Genomic DNA, 16,960 nt, shown 5'->3' with positions numbered 1-16,960 from the left:
TCCCCACCCTCACACACCCACACTCCCCAGCCACACACACCCACACTCCCCACCCTCACACACCCACACTCCCCACCCTCACACACCCACACTCCCCAGCCACACACACCCACACTCCCCACCCTCACACACCCACACTCCCCAGCCACACACACACACACACTCCCCACCCTCACACACCCACACTCCCCAGCCTCACACACCCACACTCCCCACCCTCACACACCCACACTCCCCACCCACACACACCCACACTCCCCACCCTCACACACCCAAACTCCCCACCCTCACACACCCACACTCCCCAGCCACACACACCCACACTCCCCACCCTCACACACCCACACTCCCCAGCCACACACACCCACACTCCCCACCCTCACAAACCCACACTCCCCACCCACACACACCCACACTCCCCACCCTCACACACCCACACTCCCCAGCCACACACACCCACACTCCCCACCCTCACACACCCACACTCCCCAGCCACACACACCCACACTCCCCAGCCACACACACCCACACTCCCCACCCTCACACACCCACACTCCCCACCCTCACACACCCACACTCCCCAGCCACACACACCCACACTCCCCACCCTCACACACCCACACTCCCCAGCCACACACACCCACACTCCCCACCCTCACACACCCACACTCCCCACCCACACACACCCACACTCCCCACCCTCACACACCCACACTCCCCACCCACACACACCCACACTCCGCACCCTCACACACCCACACTCCCCAGCCACACACACCCACACTCCCCACCATCAGTCACCCACACTCCCCACCCTCACACACCCACACTCCCCACCCACACACACCCACACTCCCCACCATCAGTCACCCACACTCCCCACCCTCACACACCCACACTCCCCACCCTCAGACACCCACACTCCCCAGCCACACACACCCACACTCCCCACCCACACACACCCACACTCCCCACCCTCACACACCCACACTCCCCACCGTCAGTCACCCACACTCCCCACCCTCACACACCCACACTCCCCACCCTCACACACCCATACTCCCAACCATCAGTCACCCACACTCCCCACCCTCACACACCCACACTCCCCACCCTCACACACCCACACTCCCCACCGTCAGCCACCCACACTCCCCACCCTCACACACCCACACTCCCCACCATCAGTCACCCACACTCCCCACCCTCACACACCCACACACACCCACACTCCCCACCGTCAGTCACCCACACTCCCCACCCTCACACACCCACACTCCCCACCGTCAGTCACCCACACTCCCCACCCTCACACACCCACACTCCCCACCGTCAGTCACCCACACTCCCCCCCCTCACACACCCACACTCCCCACCCACACACACCCACACTCCCCACCGTCAGTCACCCACACTCCACACCCACACACACCCACACTCCCCACCGTCAGTCACCCACACTCCCCAACCACACACACCCACACTCCCCACCGTCACAGACCCACATCCCCCATCCTCATACACCCACACTCCCCATTCGCACACACCCACACTCCCCATTCGCACAAACCCACACTCCCCATTCGCACACACACCCACACACACTGTCCACCCTCACACACCCACAGTCCCCATCCTCACACACCCACACTCCCCATTCGCACACACCCACACTCCCCACCCTCACACATCCACACTCCCCACCCTCACACATCCACACTCCCCACCCTCACACACCCGCACTCCCCACCCTCACACATCCACACTCCCCACACACACACACACACCCACACCCACACCCACACTCCCCACCCTCGCACACCCACAGTCCCCATCCTCACATACTCACACTCCCCTCCCTCACACACCCACACTCTCCACATACACACACCCACACCCACACTCCCCACCCTCACACACCCACAGTCCCCATCCTCACATACTCACACTCCCCTCCCTCACACACCCACACTCCCCTCCCCCACACTCCCCACACACACACACCCACACTCTCCACCCTCACATACCTACTGTCCCCATCCTCACACACTCACGCTCTCTTCCCTCACACACCCACACTCCCCACCCTCGCACTCCCACAGTCCCCATCCTCACACATTCACGCTCCCTTCCCTCACACACCGACACTCCCCACCCTCACACTCCCCACACACACACACCCACACTCTCCACCCTCACACATCCACACTCCCCACCCTCAGACACCCACAGTCCCCATTCTCACACATTCACGCTCCCCTCCTTCACACTCCCACACTCCCCACCAGGGGTTAGGGAGGGTGGGGAGCCGACCCACACCCTGGGTTAGGGAGGGCGGGGAGCTGACCCCCAAGATCCCCACTCAGGTACTTACTGTGCGCTGTCCACCAGGAGGGTGATGACGAATCCCCTGGATTCTCGGCTCAGGCTCACAAACATGTTCTCCTCGAAAGCCACGTTGTAATTTCTCACGTTAAACAATGTGGACTTGTCATTCTCGCCGTGAAACGGGGAGATCCCAGTCAGGCTGGAGGGGACAGGGAGAGAAATTCACCAACTCTCGGTCAGAATGCAATCCACACACCATGTCTGGGGGGGGGGGGCTCACTTCGCCTGGGGTCTCGGCTGATCAAGCCTGCGCCCCGTCTCCATCCCACTCCACTCCCAGCTCATTCTGTGTGACTTCCAAAGGACATTCATAAAGTTATTGGATGTGGCGTACAGATGAGGTTCAATGCAGAGAAATATGAAATGATGCACTTTGTTCAGAAGAACACTGAAAGTCCATGTAAAATAAGGGGTGCAATTCTAAACGGGGAGCAGGGGCAGAGCGAGCTGGGTGTTTACATACAAGACCCTTGTTGGACCTCAGCTAGAGTATTTTATACAGTTGTGAGAGTAACATGATGGGAAAGGTGTGCGTGTATTGGAGAGAGTGCAGGAATGATTTACAGGAATGGTTTAAAGGATGGGAAATGTCAGCGATGAGGAGAGATTGAATACGTTGGGACAGTTCCCCTGGGAGAGAGGAAGGATGAGAGGGAGATTGGACAGAGGTTAACATGGGCTGGTGTGAGGAGGCAGGGAGAAACTGTTCCTGCTTGTGAACTGAACAGGGATGGGAGGGAGATAGATGTAGGACGGTATGCTGGAGAAGCACAAAAATGTCTCTCAGCGAGTAGTTAGGGTCTGGAAGACACTGCCTGGAAATGTGGGGGCGGCAGGTTCAACTGAGGCATTAGAGAGGGGCATTGGACGGTTATTGGGATAGAAATAGTGAGCAGGGAGATGGGTCAAAGGCAAGAGTTTGGTGCTAGGTAATGGAACGGTACAGGCATGATGGTATGAATGGCCTCGTCATTTTGCACTGTAATGATTCTGTGACTCTGTCAGAATCGATTTTCCCACAGCTCGACCAAATTGTTCCTCTTAAGTATCCTTCTAATTCCTTTTCATTGAATTCCTGGTGAATCTGCTTCTACTGATGACACCCTTGTCATCTCCCCCCAACCTCTGTACTTTTGCTGATTCCCTTCAATCTGTGACCCCTATGGCTTCTGACCCTCCTGCCCCTGGAAACACTCCCTCAAAGCCTCCCATGAGTTTGAACATCTCAACGAAATCGCCCTCCCAACCGTCTCTGCTGTGAGGAGGAAGATCCCAGCTTCTCCCGTCTCTCCACACTCACTAATCCCTGGGACAAGAGCACACAGGAACAACAGTGGGCCATTCAGCGATTCAGGGGTGCACTGTCCTTTCTTGTCGTTGCTGGTCATGTGCTTTAATGTCACTTCCCCATTTCCATCTCCAAGTTCCTTGATGTCACTAGAATTGAGAAGCTATCAATCATTCTGAGGTTGAGCGGTTTAGGCTGATACTCTCTGGAGTTGAGGAGAATGAGAGGAGAGCTAATGGAAGTGTTTAACATTGGAAGGGCAGATGTAGAGAGGACGATTCCTGAAATCTGGAAGCAGGGGCCATAGTTTTAGGATAAGGGGAAACAGATTTAAAACAAAGAAATTACTTCTGGTAAATCTGTGGAATTCTCTCCCCCCAGAGTGCAGTGGACGCTGGGACTTTGAGTAAATTTAAGGCGAGACAGATTTTTGATTAGTCCTGGGTTAAAGGGTTATGGGGAGTGAGCAGGAAGGTGGGAGGAGAGGCCGAATAGTGATCAGCAATGACTGTACTAAATGACAGAACAGGCTTGAGGGGCTGAATGGCCTCCTCCTGCTCCTGGTTCTCGTGTTGAGCCTGCTCAGTGTCCAATCACCTACAGCTGTCTGGCGTAGAGAATCCCACACAATCACTGCCCTCTGAGTGAGGAAATTCCTTCTCTTCTCAGTCCAAAAGGTCAGCCCCTCATTCTTAGTCCCTCAACACTGCTCTCCCCCTGCCCCCTCCTCAGTAGGGGACCCCATCCTTCCTGCCTCTACCCTGTCCAGCCCCTTTAATAATGTTCTAAGTTCTTAAAAAATCAACATCCATTCTTCTACCGACCCTGGCTAATGAAGGCAAGTATTCCCTATGCCTCCTTCAGCACATTGTCTACCTGTGCTGAAACCTTCAGGGATCTATAGACATGTACACCAAGGTCCCTTTTATTTGTCAGTACTCCCTATGTCCCGACCATTCACTGTGTATGTCCCTTCCTTATTAGGCCTCCCAAAATGCACCACCTCACACTTAAAGATTAAATGCCACCACCATTGCCCTGCCCACTTTACTAGCGGATCAATTTCAGGCTATAGTCTGGATACCATGCTCCTCACAAGCAACATCACTCATTTTTGTGCCATCTGCAAACTTACTAAATATATCTTCTATGTTCACATCCAGGTCATTAATATATATCACAAACAGCAAGGATCCCAGCTCCAGTCCCTGTGGATTCACCACTGGTCATAGGCTTCCAATTGCAAAAACAACCTTCCAACATCACACTGTCTTCTATTTGTAAGCTAATTTTGGATCCAGTTTCCCACCTTGCCTTGGCTCTTACCTTTTGGACCAGCCTTCCATATGGGACCTTGACAAACGCCTTAAGTCTGTGTAAACCACATCAACAGAACTACCCTCATCAATATATTTCGTCAACTTTACATTAAAACTCAACTAGTCAGACAGAATCTGCCTTGAACAAATCTGTGTTGACCATCCCTGATCAATCACTGCCTTTCCAAGTGCTGATTAATCCTGCCCATCAGAATTTTTTCCAATATTTACCCATCACTGATGTCAGACTAACTGGTCTGTAATCACCTGGCCTATTACTGCTGTCCTTCGAGAAAAGGAACCACAGTGGCCATCCTCCAGGCACTTGGCACTTCACCTATGGCCAGTGAAGTATTAAATATCTCTTTTCTATTAAATATCCTCTTCTGATGAAGGGTCTAGGCCCGAAACGTCAACTTTTGTGCTCCTAAGACACTGCTTGGCCTGCTGTGTTCATCCAGTCCCACACTTTGTTATCTTGGATTCTCCAGCATCTGCAGTTCCCATTATCAAAGATGTTTCATGGCCCCTCTTTGTCTTCCTAATTTCCTTTCTAAGGAATCCTGTACACTCTCTATACTTGTGAAGTGTTTCCCCTGTTTTTAATGCTCTGTATCTGATACATACTTCCTTCTTTTTCTCTATCAAACTCTATATCCCTGGACATTCAGGGTTCCCTGGACCTGTGTCCCTGTACTTCTCACTTAGAGGAACACACTGGCCCTGAATTCTCGCTGCACTATTTTTAAAAGACTCCCACATTCAAAATGTAGACCAATCTATCAGTAGCTGCTCCCAGTCTGTTTGCCGGACCCTGTCTCATGACATTGAAATCAGCCTTCACCCAGTTTACACACTTGTCCTCTGCGCCATCCTTATCTCTCTGCATAGTGACTTTGAAACTTAGAATTATGGTCACTATTCCCCAAAATGTTCGCCCACTGAAACTTCAACCACTTGGCCAGCTTCATTCTCTAGGATTAGGTCTAGCACTGCCCTGTCTCTAGTCGGACTATCCACATGCTGCTGTAAAACAATTCTTCTGGATTCACTCTAAAAATTCCACACCATCTAATCCTTTCACTCTAAGGCGAGCCCAGTTAATGATAGCAAAGTTGAAATCCCCTACGACTGTAAACCCATTTCTCTCTCACCTTTCTGTGATTTGCCTACAGTGGGGCATAGTGCTAGAAAGTAGGGCTATTGTCCAGTTAATGTACTTTTAATCATAGAATCCCTGCAGTGTGGAAACAGGCCCTTTGGCCCAACAAGTCCACACTGGCCCTTGGAGCATCCCACCCAGACCCATCCCTCAAAAACCCACCTATTGTACACACCCCTGAACACTACGGACAATTTAGCACAGCCAATCCACCCACCCTACACATCTTTGGACTGTGGGAGAAAACCCACGCAGACACGGGGAGAATGTGCAAACTCCACACAGACAGTTACCCGAGGCTGGAGTCGAACCTGGGTCCCTGGCACTGTGAGGCAGCAGTGCCAACCACTGAGCCACCGTGCCGCCCCTTTGGCAGTATAGGGGCCAAAGGATCTCTTCTGTACTGTACAATTCACTGCTCCCTCCTCTCCCTCTGCCTGCTGGGAGGCCTGTAGTAGAATCCTAGGAAGGAGGTTGACCCTGTTTTATTTATAAGTCCCACCCAGACAGCCTCGGTTAAATACCTTCCCAGGATATCCTCCCCTCATGACCAGTGATGGCTTCCTTTATCGATAATTCACAAGTCTCCAGCTCTTTGACTCCAGATCCCCCAACATCCCTGGGACATTAAGCTGCCAGTCCAGCCTGCCCTTCAACCGTGTCTCAGTGACGGTGATGATATAATATTCCCACGTGCTCTAAACCCATCCACCTCACCAGCCAAGCTCCGTGCATTAAAACAGATACATTTTAGGTTCCTGCTCCTTCTGCGTGCCCTATGCTGCCCATTCCTTCTCCATCTACTGCACTGTTGTGGTATTCCTTCTCTATCTGATTGCATCTTGCTCCTGATCGCACATCTGCTCTGTGCCTCAGTGCCCTGACAAACTTCCCAGCAGCATGAGCAAACCTCCCAACTGGGATATCAGGCCCATTGCTGCTCGGATATGACCCATCCCACTTGTGTAGGTCCCATCTGCTTCAGAATCTGTCCCAATGGTCCAAAAATCTAAAGACCACCCCGCCGCACACACACCATCTCTTTAGCCAAGTGTTAATCAGCTCTATGTTCCTAAATCTTGATGCTACGGAGTATAGTGCTGGAAGTAATCTGGAGACTACGGTCTTCGGATCTTCCCTCTTTAATCTACCACCCAATTCCTGTTGCAGGACTTCATTTTACTCCATTTCATTAATACCAACAAGCAGCACAGCTGCTGGCTGTTTCCTCTCTGCCTTCACAACGCCCTGTAGCTACTCTGAGACACCCTGGCACAAGGAGACAGAGTCTCTGCTGCTGCTGAAGGCTCTCCCCCCCATCAGTTCCCCTTCCAACGGAGCCCCCTTTCCCTGAAGCTGTCGCCGTCTTTGTCCTTCCTTGCACACACTTTCTCGTCTACCTGGTATCCATCCAACTCTTCCCTGTCTGTATAGCCCTTACTGGTGGTGTGACCAGCTCACTAAACATTCTGTTCACAACATTCTCAGACTCATGGATCCTCCATAACGAGTCCAACCACAGCTCCAGGCACACAATGCAGCAAATCAGGAGCTGAGGCTGAACACATTACCTTTATACAGAGCTACTATGGAGAGCGGTTGTGTCCCTGATTTCCAACACACAGCAGGAGGAGCATTCCATGGGGCTGGTATCTCCTGCTATTGTGAACCCTACCAACAGTAAAGTTTCAACACTCTTAATGATTGAATAAAGGTGGGATGAGGCTTTCTTCCCCAATGAATAAACCTTCTGACTCGTTCTGTGTAACACACAGGGAGAATGTGACAGTTTCGATGCCCCTGTGAAGTGTGACTGTGCGTTGTGTAGGATTTGTAACCTCCAGTGTTCTGCAGCCAAACAATTGCGGATGCTGTGAATCAGGAACAAAAACAGAAGTTGCTGGAAAAGCTCAGCAGGTCTGGCAGCATCTGTGAAAAAAACAAAAGTCAGAGTTAATGTTTCAGGTCCGCTCAAACCCAACCAGAAGCTCTGAGGAAGGGTCACAGAAACGTTTACTCTGTCTTCTTCTCTCCACAGATGCTGCCAGACCTGCTGAGCTTTTCCAGAAAGTTCTGTTTTTGTTACTGTAGCATGTCCGTCCTGTCAGCCAGCTGGAGGCATCTCCAGTATATTATGTGATTTGGCAGAATGTAACTGCTTGCTGCCCTCAGTCTGTTGCCAATGGACAGGCTGGTCAGTGCTGAGTGAATCTTTGAACAAAGCCCTCGTTCAACAACAGAAATTACAGAACCACACCATCAGATCCCATCCCACAATATCTCCACATCATCACAAACAGTTCTAAGGCTCTAGGCTGTTGGCTGTCTAATAAGAGAAACTCCTTTGAGCAGATGGCATCAAACAGGGATTCCATCAAGGCATTCCAAATTATGAAAGTGATGGTTTTGGTTGAGTCAATGTGGAGAGGCTGTTTCCAGGGGCAGGAGGGTTTGGGATTAGAGGGCACAACTGATTAGCGAAGGAACCAGAGGGCAGCGATGAGGAGAGCTTGTGTTTTTTAAAACACAGTGAGTTGAAAGGGCGGCACGGTGCCTCAGTGGGTTAGCACCGCAGCCTCACAGCACCACGGACCGCCCTCGGGCGACTGTCTGTGTGGAGTTTGCACATTCTCCCCGTGTCTGCGTGGGTTTCCTCCTGGCGCTCCAGTTTCCTCCCACAGTCCGAAGATGTGCAGGCTAGTGTGGATTGGCCATGCTAGACTGTCTCATAGTGTCCAGGGATGTGCAGATTGGGTGGACTAGCCACTGGAAATGTAGGGATAGGGTAGCAGGTGGGATGCTCGTTGGAGGGACAGTGTGAACTTGATGGGCTGATTGGCCTGTTACTGCGATGTGGAAGCAGATTCGACAGGAACTTTCAAAAGGAGATGCAGTATTTTGGAGATAACTGTTACAGAGAATCAGGAAAGTGGTGCTGTCACTGAAGAAACGAGTGATAAAGCTCTGGGGGGGGGTTAGAAAAGTTTAAATTCGATTAATACAATCTGCAGTTGAAGCCAGTCTCAGTGATGGTGACCATGAAACTACCAGTGACTGTTGTTAAAAACCCATCTGTCTCATTCATGTCCCTTAGGGAGGGAAATCTGCCATCCTTTTCTGGTCTGGCCTACATGCGACTCCAGGCCCACAGCAAATGGTCAAATAAAGAAGAACAAAGCTAAGGAACAGACCCTTTGGCCCTCCAAATTCACACTGACACACAATGCCTTTCTAATCTAAAAACATTTTGCCTCGATATGGTCTATACCCCTCTATTTCCTCCCGACTCATGCATCTGTCAAGATTCCTCTTTAACATTGCTTTGTATCCACCTCCCCTGGTAGTACATTCCAGATACTTACTAACCCCTGTGTAAATTAAACCTGCCCCTCACACCTCCTATAAATTAGCCCCTTTTACCTTAGACCTATGTCCCCTGGTATCTGAGATAATAACGAGTGGGGCTGAATGAACACAGTGGGCCGTGAGCTGAGATGCTGCTGGGCCTGCTGTGTTCATCCAGCCCCACATTTTGTTATCTCGGATTCTCCAGCATCTGCTGTTCCCATGATCTCTGGGATCTGACATTCCTACCTTGGGAATAAACATTCTGGCTATCCATTCTCTCCGCATCTCTCAAGAGTTTTTAAACTTCTATCAGGTCACCCCTCATTCCTCAACACTCAAGTGAAAACAAATCAAGTTTGTCCAATCTCTCCCCAGAGCTAATACCTACACCCCGTAAACTGTTTCCGCACCCTCTCCAAAGTCCCCACATCCTTCTGGAAGTGTGACAAACAGAACTGTGCACAATATTCCAAATGTGGCTTCAGTGAAGCTTCAGGCAGCTACATCTCTTGTCAATTTTTACACAAGATAAACAACAACAGAATTTGCTGGAAAAGCTCAGCAGGTCTGGCAGCATCTGTGAGGAACAAATCAGGGTTATCGTTTTGGGTCTGGTGACCCTTTACGGTTCTGAGGAAGGGTCACCGGACCCGAAACGTTAACCCTGAGCTATTTTTCACAGATGCTGCCAGACCTGCTGAGCTTTTCCAGCAAATTCTGTTTTTGTTCCTGATTTACAGCATCAGCAGTTCTTTCGGTTTTTATACTCTATGCCCTGACCAATGAACGCGAGCATGCTATTTGCTAGAATACACCTCCTCCCACCCAACCTCCTGCAAAGATGCTGCACCAATTCCTTCGCCTCTGCCACATCAGCTCCCAGGATGAGGCATTCCATTCCCGAATATCTCAGATGTCATTGTTTTTCAAAGACGGCAATATCCCCCCCCGCAGTGGTTGAGAACGCCCTCGACCGTGTCTCCCACATTTCCCTCAACTCTTCCCTCACACCCTGTCCCCGCAATGACAACCAAAAGAGAATCCCCCTGGTCCTCACATACCACCCCACCAACCTCCGGATACAACGCATCATTCTCCGACACTTCCGCCATCTACAATCCGACCCCACCACTAAAGACATTTTTCTATCCCCACCCTTGTCTGCTTTCCGGAGGGACCACTCTCTCTGTGACTCCCTTGTTCGCTCCACATTGCCCTCCAACCCCACCACACCCGGCACCTTCCCCTGCAACCGCAGGAAATGCTACACTTGTCCCCACACCTCCTCCCTCACCCCTATCCCAGGCCCCAAGATGACTTTCTATATTAAGCAGAGGTTCACCTGCACATCTGCCAATGCGCTATACTGCATACTCTGTACGCATTGTGGCTTCCTCTACATCGAGGAAACCAAGTGGAGGCTTGGGGACCGCTTTGTAGAACACCTCTGCTCGGTTCGCAATAAACAACTGCACCTCCCAGTCGCAAACCATTTCCACTCCCCCTCCCATTCTCTAGATGACATGTCCATCATGGGCCTCCTGCAGTGCCACAATGATGCCACCCGAAGGTTGCAGGAACAGCAACTCATATTCCGCTTGGGAACCCTGCAGCCCAATGGTATCAATGTGGACTTCACCAGTTTCAAAATCTCCCCTTCCCCTACTGCATCCCTAAACCAGCCCAGTTCGTCCCCTCCCCCCACTGCACCACACAACCAGCCCAGCTCTTCCCCTCCCCCCACTGCGTCCCAAAACCAGTCCAACCTGTCTCTGCCTCCCTAACCTGTTCTTCCTCTCACCCATCCCTTCCTCCCACCCCAAGCCGCACCTCCATTTCCTACCTACTAACCTCATCCCACCTCCTTGACCTGTCCGTCCTCCCCAGACTGACCTATTCCCTCCTTACTTCCCCACTTATACTCACCTCTACAGGCTCCATCCCTGCCCCTTTAACTTGTCTGTCTCCTCTCCACCTATCTTCTCCTCTATCCAGCTTCGATCCGCCTCTCCCTCTGTCCCTATTTATTTCAGAAACCCCTTCCCCTCCTGCATTTCTGATGAAGGGTCTAGGCCCGAAACATCAGCTTTTGTGCTCCTGAGATGCTGCTTGGCCTGCTGTGTTCATCCAGCTCCACACTTTGTTATCTCGGGTTCTCCAGCATCTACAGTCCCTACTCTCTCTGACAGATGTTTTGCTGACCACCATCCAATGGTGTCATCACTTTCAGGGAACTATGGGCCTGTTCGCCTCGATCCTTCTGAATGTTCATGTTTCCAATGTCCTGTGACTGACTGTGTGAAAAGGGGTTGCCTTGTAACTGCTCTGAGAAATGGGCCAAAACATCAGTCACTTCATGGGCAGTTAGGGGCGATGACAAACGCTGATGTTGTTGGTGATATCCACATCTCAGGAAAGAGTGAAGAGTGTGAGTAATTCTCACAGCAACGATGGTGTGAGCAGTATCTGCTTTCCAAAATGTCGTTGGCACTCGTTTTATCTATAAGCCATTGGGAGCATGTGGTCAGGGCTGAGGGATGGCCTGAGTTGTGAGGGGCTGCTAGAAGCTGGAGAGGTTCTCAGAGACTTACCCAATGTAGGCGATGACTCCCACAGGCCTGTCAATGAGGAAAATAACACAGTGAGTACAGCTGTACCAGATTTCCCAAAAAACAACAGCCCCCAACCCTCACCAGCTGCTGTGCCAACATCAGGCAGTAATGGATTGCCAACTATCCCGGTCAAACCTCACTGTTCCCTATCCCGGTCAAACCTCACCGTTCCCTATCCCAGTCAAACCTCACCGTTCTCTATCCCACGTCAAACCTCACTGTTCCCTATCCCGGTCAAACCTCACTGTTCCCTATCCAGGTCAAACCTCACCATTCCCTATCCCAGTCAAACCTCACCGTTCTCTATCCCGGTCAAACCTCACCGTTCCCTGTCCCAGGTCAAACCTCACCATTCCCAATCCCGGTCAAACCTCACCGTTCCCTATCCCAGGTCAAACCTCACTGTTCCCTATCCCGGGTCAAACCTCACCGTTCCCTATCCCGGTCAAACCTCACCATTCCCCATCCCGGGTCAAACCTCACCGTTCCCTATCCCGGGTCAAACCTCACCGTTCCCTATCCCGGTGAAATCTCACCATTCCCTATCCCGGTCAAACCTCACCGTTCCCTGTCCCGGTCAAACCTCACCGTTCCCTATCCCAGGTCAAACCTCACCGTTCCCTATCCCAGTCAAACCTCACTGTTCTCTATCCCGGTCAAACCTCACCGTTCCCTGCCCCAGGTCAAACCTCACCGTTCCCAATCCCGGTCAAACCTCACCGTTCCCTATCCCAGGTCAAACCTCACCGTTCCCTATCCCGGTCAAACCTCACTGTTCCCTATCCCGGGTCAAACCTCACCATTCCCTATCCCGGGTCAAACCTCACCGTTCCCTATCCCGGTCAAACCTCACCGTTCCCTATCCAGGTCAAACCTCACCGTTCGCTATCCCAGGTCAAACCTCACCGTTCCCTATCCCGGTCAAACCTCACCGTTCCTATCCCGGGTCAAACCTCACCGTTCCCTATCCCGGTCGAACCTCACCGTTCGCTATCCCAGGTCAAACCTCACCGTTCCCTATCCCGGGTCAAACCTCACTGTTCCCTATCCCGGTCAAACCTCACCGTTCCCTATCCCGGTCAAACCTCACCATTCCCTATCCCAGGTCAAACCTCACCGTTCCCTATTCCGGGTCAAACCTCACCGTTCCCTATCCCGATCAAACCTCACCGTTCCCTATCCGGGTCAAATCTCACCGCTCCCTATCCCAAACAAACCTCACCGTTCCCTATCCCAGGTCAAACCTCACCGTTCCCTATCCCGATCAAACCTCACCATTCCCGATACAGTGTCAAACCTCACTGTTCCCTATCCCAGACAAACCTCACTGTTCCCTATCCCGGGTCAAACCTCACCGTTCCCTATCCCAGTGAAACCTCACCATTCCCTATCTCGGTCAAACCTCACCGTTCCCTATCCCGGTCAAACCTCCCCATTCCCTATCCCAGTCAAACCTCACCGTTCCCTATCCCAGGTCAAACCTCACCGTTCCCTATCCCAGGTCAAACCTCACCGTTCCCTATCCCGATCAAACCTTACTGTTCCCTATAAACCATCCACAGCCATGTCCATGTTTAATCAGTGCATTATCACAGGAACTAGCCCAGGCTCAGGGAGTGACCCCGAATCAACATTCCAGGGATGTGAGCAGCTTCCAAACCCACGGCCACTTCCATCTAGACACATGGGAACACCATTCCCTGCAAGTTCCCCTCTGAGCCACTCACCATCCTGACTTGGAAATATATTGCTGTTCCTTCGCTGTCACTGGGTCAAAATCCTGGAATTCCCTCTCTACGGGCATTGAGAGTCAACCCACAGCTGGAGGGCTGCAGTGATTTAAGAAGGCAGCTCACCCCCACCTTCTCAAGGGGCAACTAGGGACGGGCAAGAAATGCTGGGCCCAGCCAGCGACACCCACAGCACAGGGACACTCCCAGGATAACACTGAGGGAGTGGCTGGGACACCATCCTGTTCCTGTGTCTCAGCTGCTGTCTTTTCATCAATTCGAGCATTTTGAAGGTACTTCACTGGCTGTTCAGGAGCGTGTGGGAGGCCCTGAGGTGCTGAAGGAGGCTACATCAATGCAGACCTCTCGATCTGCTATTTTCTCAGACAGTTTCTGGGATTTGACTGAAGTGTGTCAGGACCTTCTCTCACCCTCTCGCTTCCATCGAGAGGGATTGCTACGTACCAGATATCGGTGACGTTTGAGACTGCCTCCTGATTGACAATCTCCGGGGAGACGTATTCCGGAGTTCCGAACCGACAGAACTGCGGCGTTCCCGGAGTCACTGCCTGAGCATTGCCAAAGTCGCAGATCCGGATGCTCTCGCTTGCTGCGTCTGCCATGAGGATATTTTCTGGCTGCAAGGCAAAACATCGGGAGGAACAGGCATTGATCCCTACAGCACCCGAGAAAGCCATTCGGCCCACTGTGCCTTTGATAGCCCATCAGCCTGCTCTTTCCCCTGTTGCGCTGAAACCTTATCCCATTTGACAATTTATCCAGTTTTGGGTTGAACTTGTCCAACCGGTTTGCTCATGGGATGGCGGGGCGGGGCGCTCATTGGGTGGTAATGGCTCATTGTTAAATTTGAAGCTGAGTTTGGTTGGTCTGGGTGGAGGTAAAGCCACCATCGGGCCTGCTTTTTCTGAGGTTCACCACACCTCGGGTGAAGGGGGAGGTTGAGAAGATGAGACTCTCACGGTAACCTCAGCTGGTGCAGGAATTGGGACCCATTCTGTTAGTGTTACTCTGGTTGGCAATAGAGTGCCCCACACCATAGAGAACACAAGATCTAAGAGCAGGACTAGGCCTTTGAGCCTACTATGCCATTCAATACAATAATGGCTGATCTCATCTTGGCTTCAAATCCACTTTCCTGCCCACTACCTGTCACCCTTCAAGCCATTACTAAATAAAAAGCTCAGCACTGGAGGGAGAAAACAGAGTCAACATTTGGGGTCTACAGACAATAGGTGCAGGAGTAGGCCATTCGGCCCTTCGAGCCAGCACCACCATTCATTATGATCATGGCTGATCATCCACAATTAGTATCCTGTTCCTGCCTTATCCCCATAACCCTTGATTCCACTGTCTTTAAGAGCTCTATCCATCTCTTTCTTGAAAGTATCCAGAGACTTGGCCTCCGCTGCCTTCTGGGGCAGAGTATTCCATATATCCACCACTCTCTGGGTGAAGAAGTTTTTCCTCAACTCTGTTCTAAATGGCCTGCCCCTTATTTTTAAACTGTGTCCTCTGGTCCTGGACTCACCCATCAGCAGAAACATGCTTCCTGCCTCCAGAGTGTCCAATCCCTTAATAATCTTATATGCCTCAATCAGATCCCCTCTCATCCTTCTAAACTCAGGTGTATACAAGCCCAGTCGCTCCAATTTTTCAAGGGTCCGGTGACCCTTCCTGAGAACTCTCCTCATCTCTGGATTAAACATGCCACTCCTTATCCTTAAGCTAGGACCTCTCATTCCAGACTGACCCCAATGCCCCATGAGGAAACATACAGGGTAAAGGTGGGTTTGTAGAGGTGGGTCAAAACTCTGGTGCGGCCGCACTTGGAGTATTGTGTACAGTTCTGGTCACTGCATTATAAGAAGGATGTGGAAGCTTTGGAAAGGGTGCAGAGGAGATTTACTAGGATGTTGCCTGGTACGGAGGGAAGGTCTTACGAGGAAAGGCTGAGGGACTTGAGGCTGTTTTCATTAGAGAGAAGAAGGTTGAGAGGTGACTTAATGGAAACATATAAAATAATCAGAGGGTTAGATAGGGTAGATAGGGAGCGCCTTTTTCCTAGGATGGTGACGGTGAGCACGAGGGGGCATAGCTTTAAATTGAGGGGTGAAAGATATGGGACAGATGTCAGAGGTAGTTTCTTTACTCAGAGAGTAGTAAGGGAATGGAACGCTTTGCCTGCAACGGTAGTAGATTCGCCAACTTTCGGTACATTTAAGTCATCATTGGATAAGCATATGGACGTACATGGAATAGTGTAGGTTAGATCGGCTTGAGATCGGTATGACAGGTCGGCACAACATCGAGGGCCGAAGGGCCTGTACTGTGCTGTAATGTTCTATGGGTCCCATATGATGACACTGAGAGGCTTTATTGGGCTCGTCCTGTGCCCATGCTCCTACGTGAGCTTCCTGTCAATAATTAACTTTGTCCAAACCCTTATCATGTTGGAACCCTGGTGTGAGGATGAGTCTCTACATGTCTGCATTTAGAAATCATTTGTGAAGACCATTAATCGTGAGGGAAAGTGTGTGTCCCGGAGCAGGGAGTCTCGGTCTCACTGTTGAGACTGTATCCAGGTTTGGTCTCCCTCTCTGAGGAACGATGCAGTGATCATACAGGGCAGTTCACTAAAGGTTTATCAGACTGATCCCTAGGATGGCAGGACTGGTGATAGAGTAGGGAAAAAAAACCCCACCAAGAAGTAGAACAGTACAGACAGGATGGGCTGAATGGCCTTCTGCACCATAACAAGTCTGTGATTCAGTTCCACTGCTTGTTCTAAACGAGCTCCATGTTGGACACCGGGTACAAACATCTCAGGGGACGCTCCAGGGGCATTACTCATCCAGAGACATGTACCAGCCTCCAGGAACCCTCCTGGCCATCTCTGATCCACTGAGAGGACATTCGGCCCCTCAATGTTGGCCCTCGAGCCACACCGGGGACGCTCACTGTAACCCTGTAGCAAGGTCACTGTGGGTCCAGGGACCCACCCCCAGGTCAGAAACTGCTCCAGGCTGTACCTCTGGGGTTCTCCGTCACTCACACACTCCCTCCCTCACCCTCTCCCTCACACTCACTCTCTC

The 16,960-nt window shown here is 51.5% G+C and overlaps 1 protein-coding gene across 1 annotated transcript in view; it reads right to left on the bottom strand.

Annotated features, from left to right (window-relative positions):
• spega (striated muscle enriched protein kinase a) overlaps positions 1 to 16,960 on the bottom strand; it is a 274,095-nt gene that overhangs the window by 47,884 nt on the left and 209,251 nt on the right. Inside the window, exons 25-27 of the mRNA XM_059647655.1 lie at positions 14,313 to 14,485; positions 12,097 to 12,123; positions 2,375 to 2,527 (exon numbers count right to left, since the gene is read on the bottom strand). Of these exons, the coding sequence (XP_059503638.1) occupies positions 2,375 to 2,527; positions 12,097 to 12,123; positions 14,313 to 14,485 (353 nt within the window). The remainder of the gene's footprint in view (positions 1 to 2,374; positions 2,528 to 12,096; positions 12,124 to 14,312; positions 14,486 to 16,960) is intronic.

The sequence above is a fragment of the Stegostoma tigrinum genome, chromosome 7 (genome assembly GCF_030684315.1).
Source record: "Stegostoma tigrinum isolate sSteTig4 chromosome 7, sSteTig4.hap1, whole genome shotgun sequence".
In the NCBI taxonomy this organism is placed as follows: Eukaryota; Metazoa; Chordata; class Chondrichthyes; order Orectolobiformes; family Stegostomatidae; genus Stegostoma; species Stegostoma tigrinum.
The sequence above is the reverse complement of the archived record's forward strand: the minus strand, read 5'-3'. Positions and strand labels throughout refer to the sequence as shown.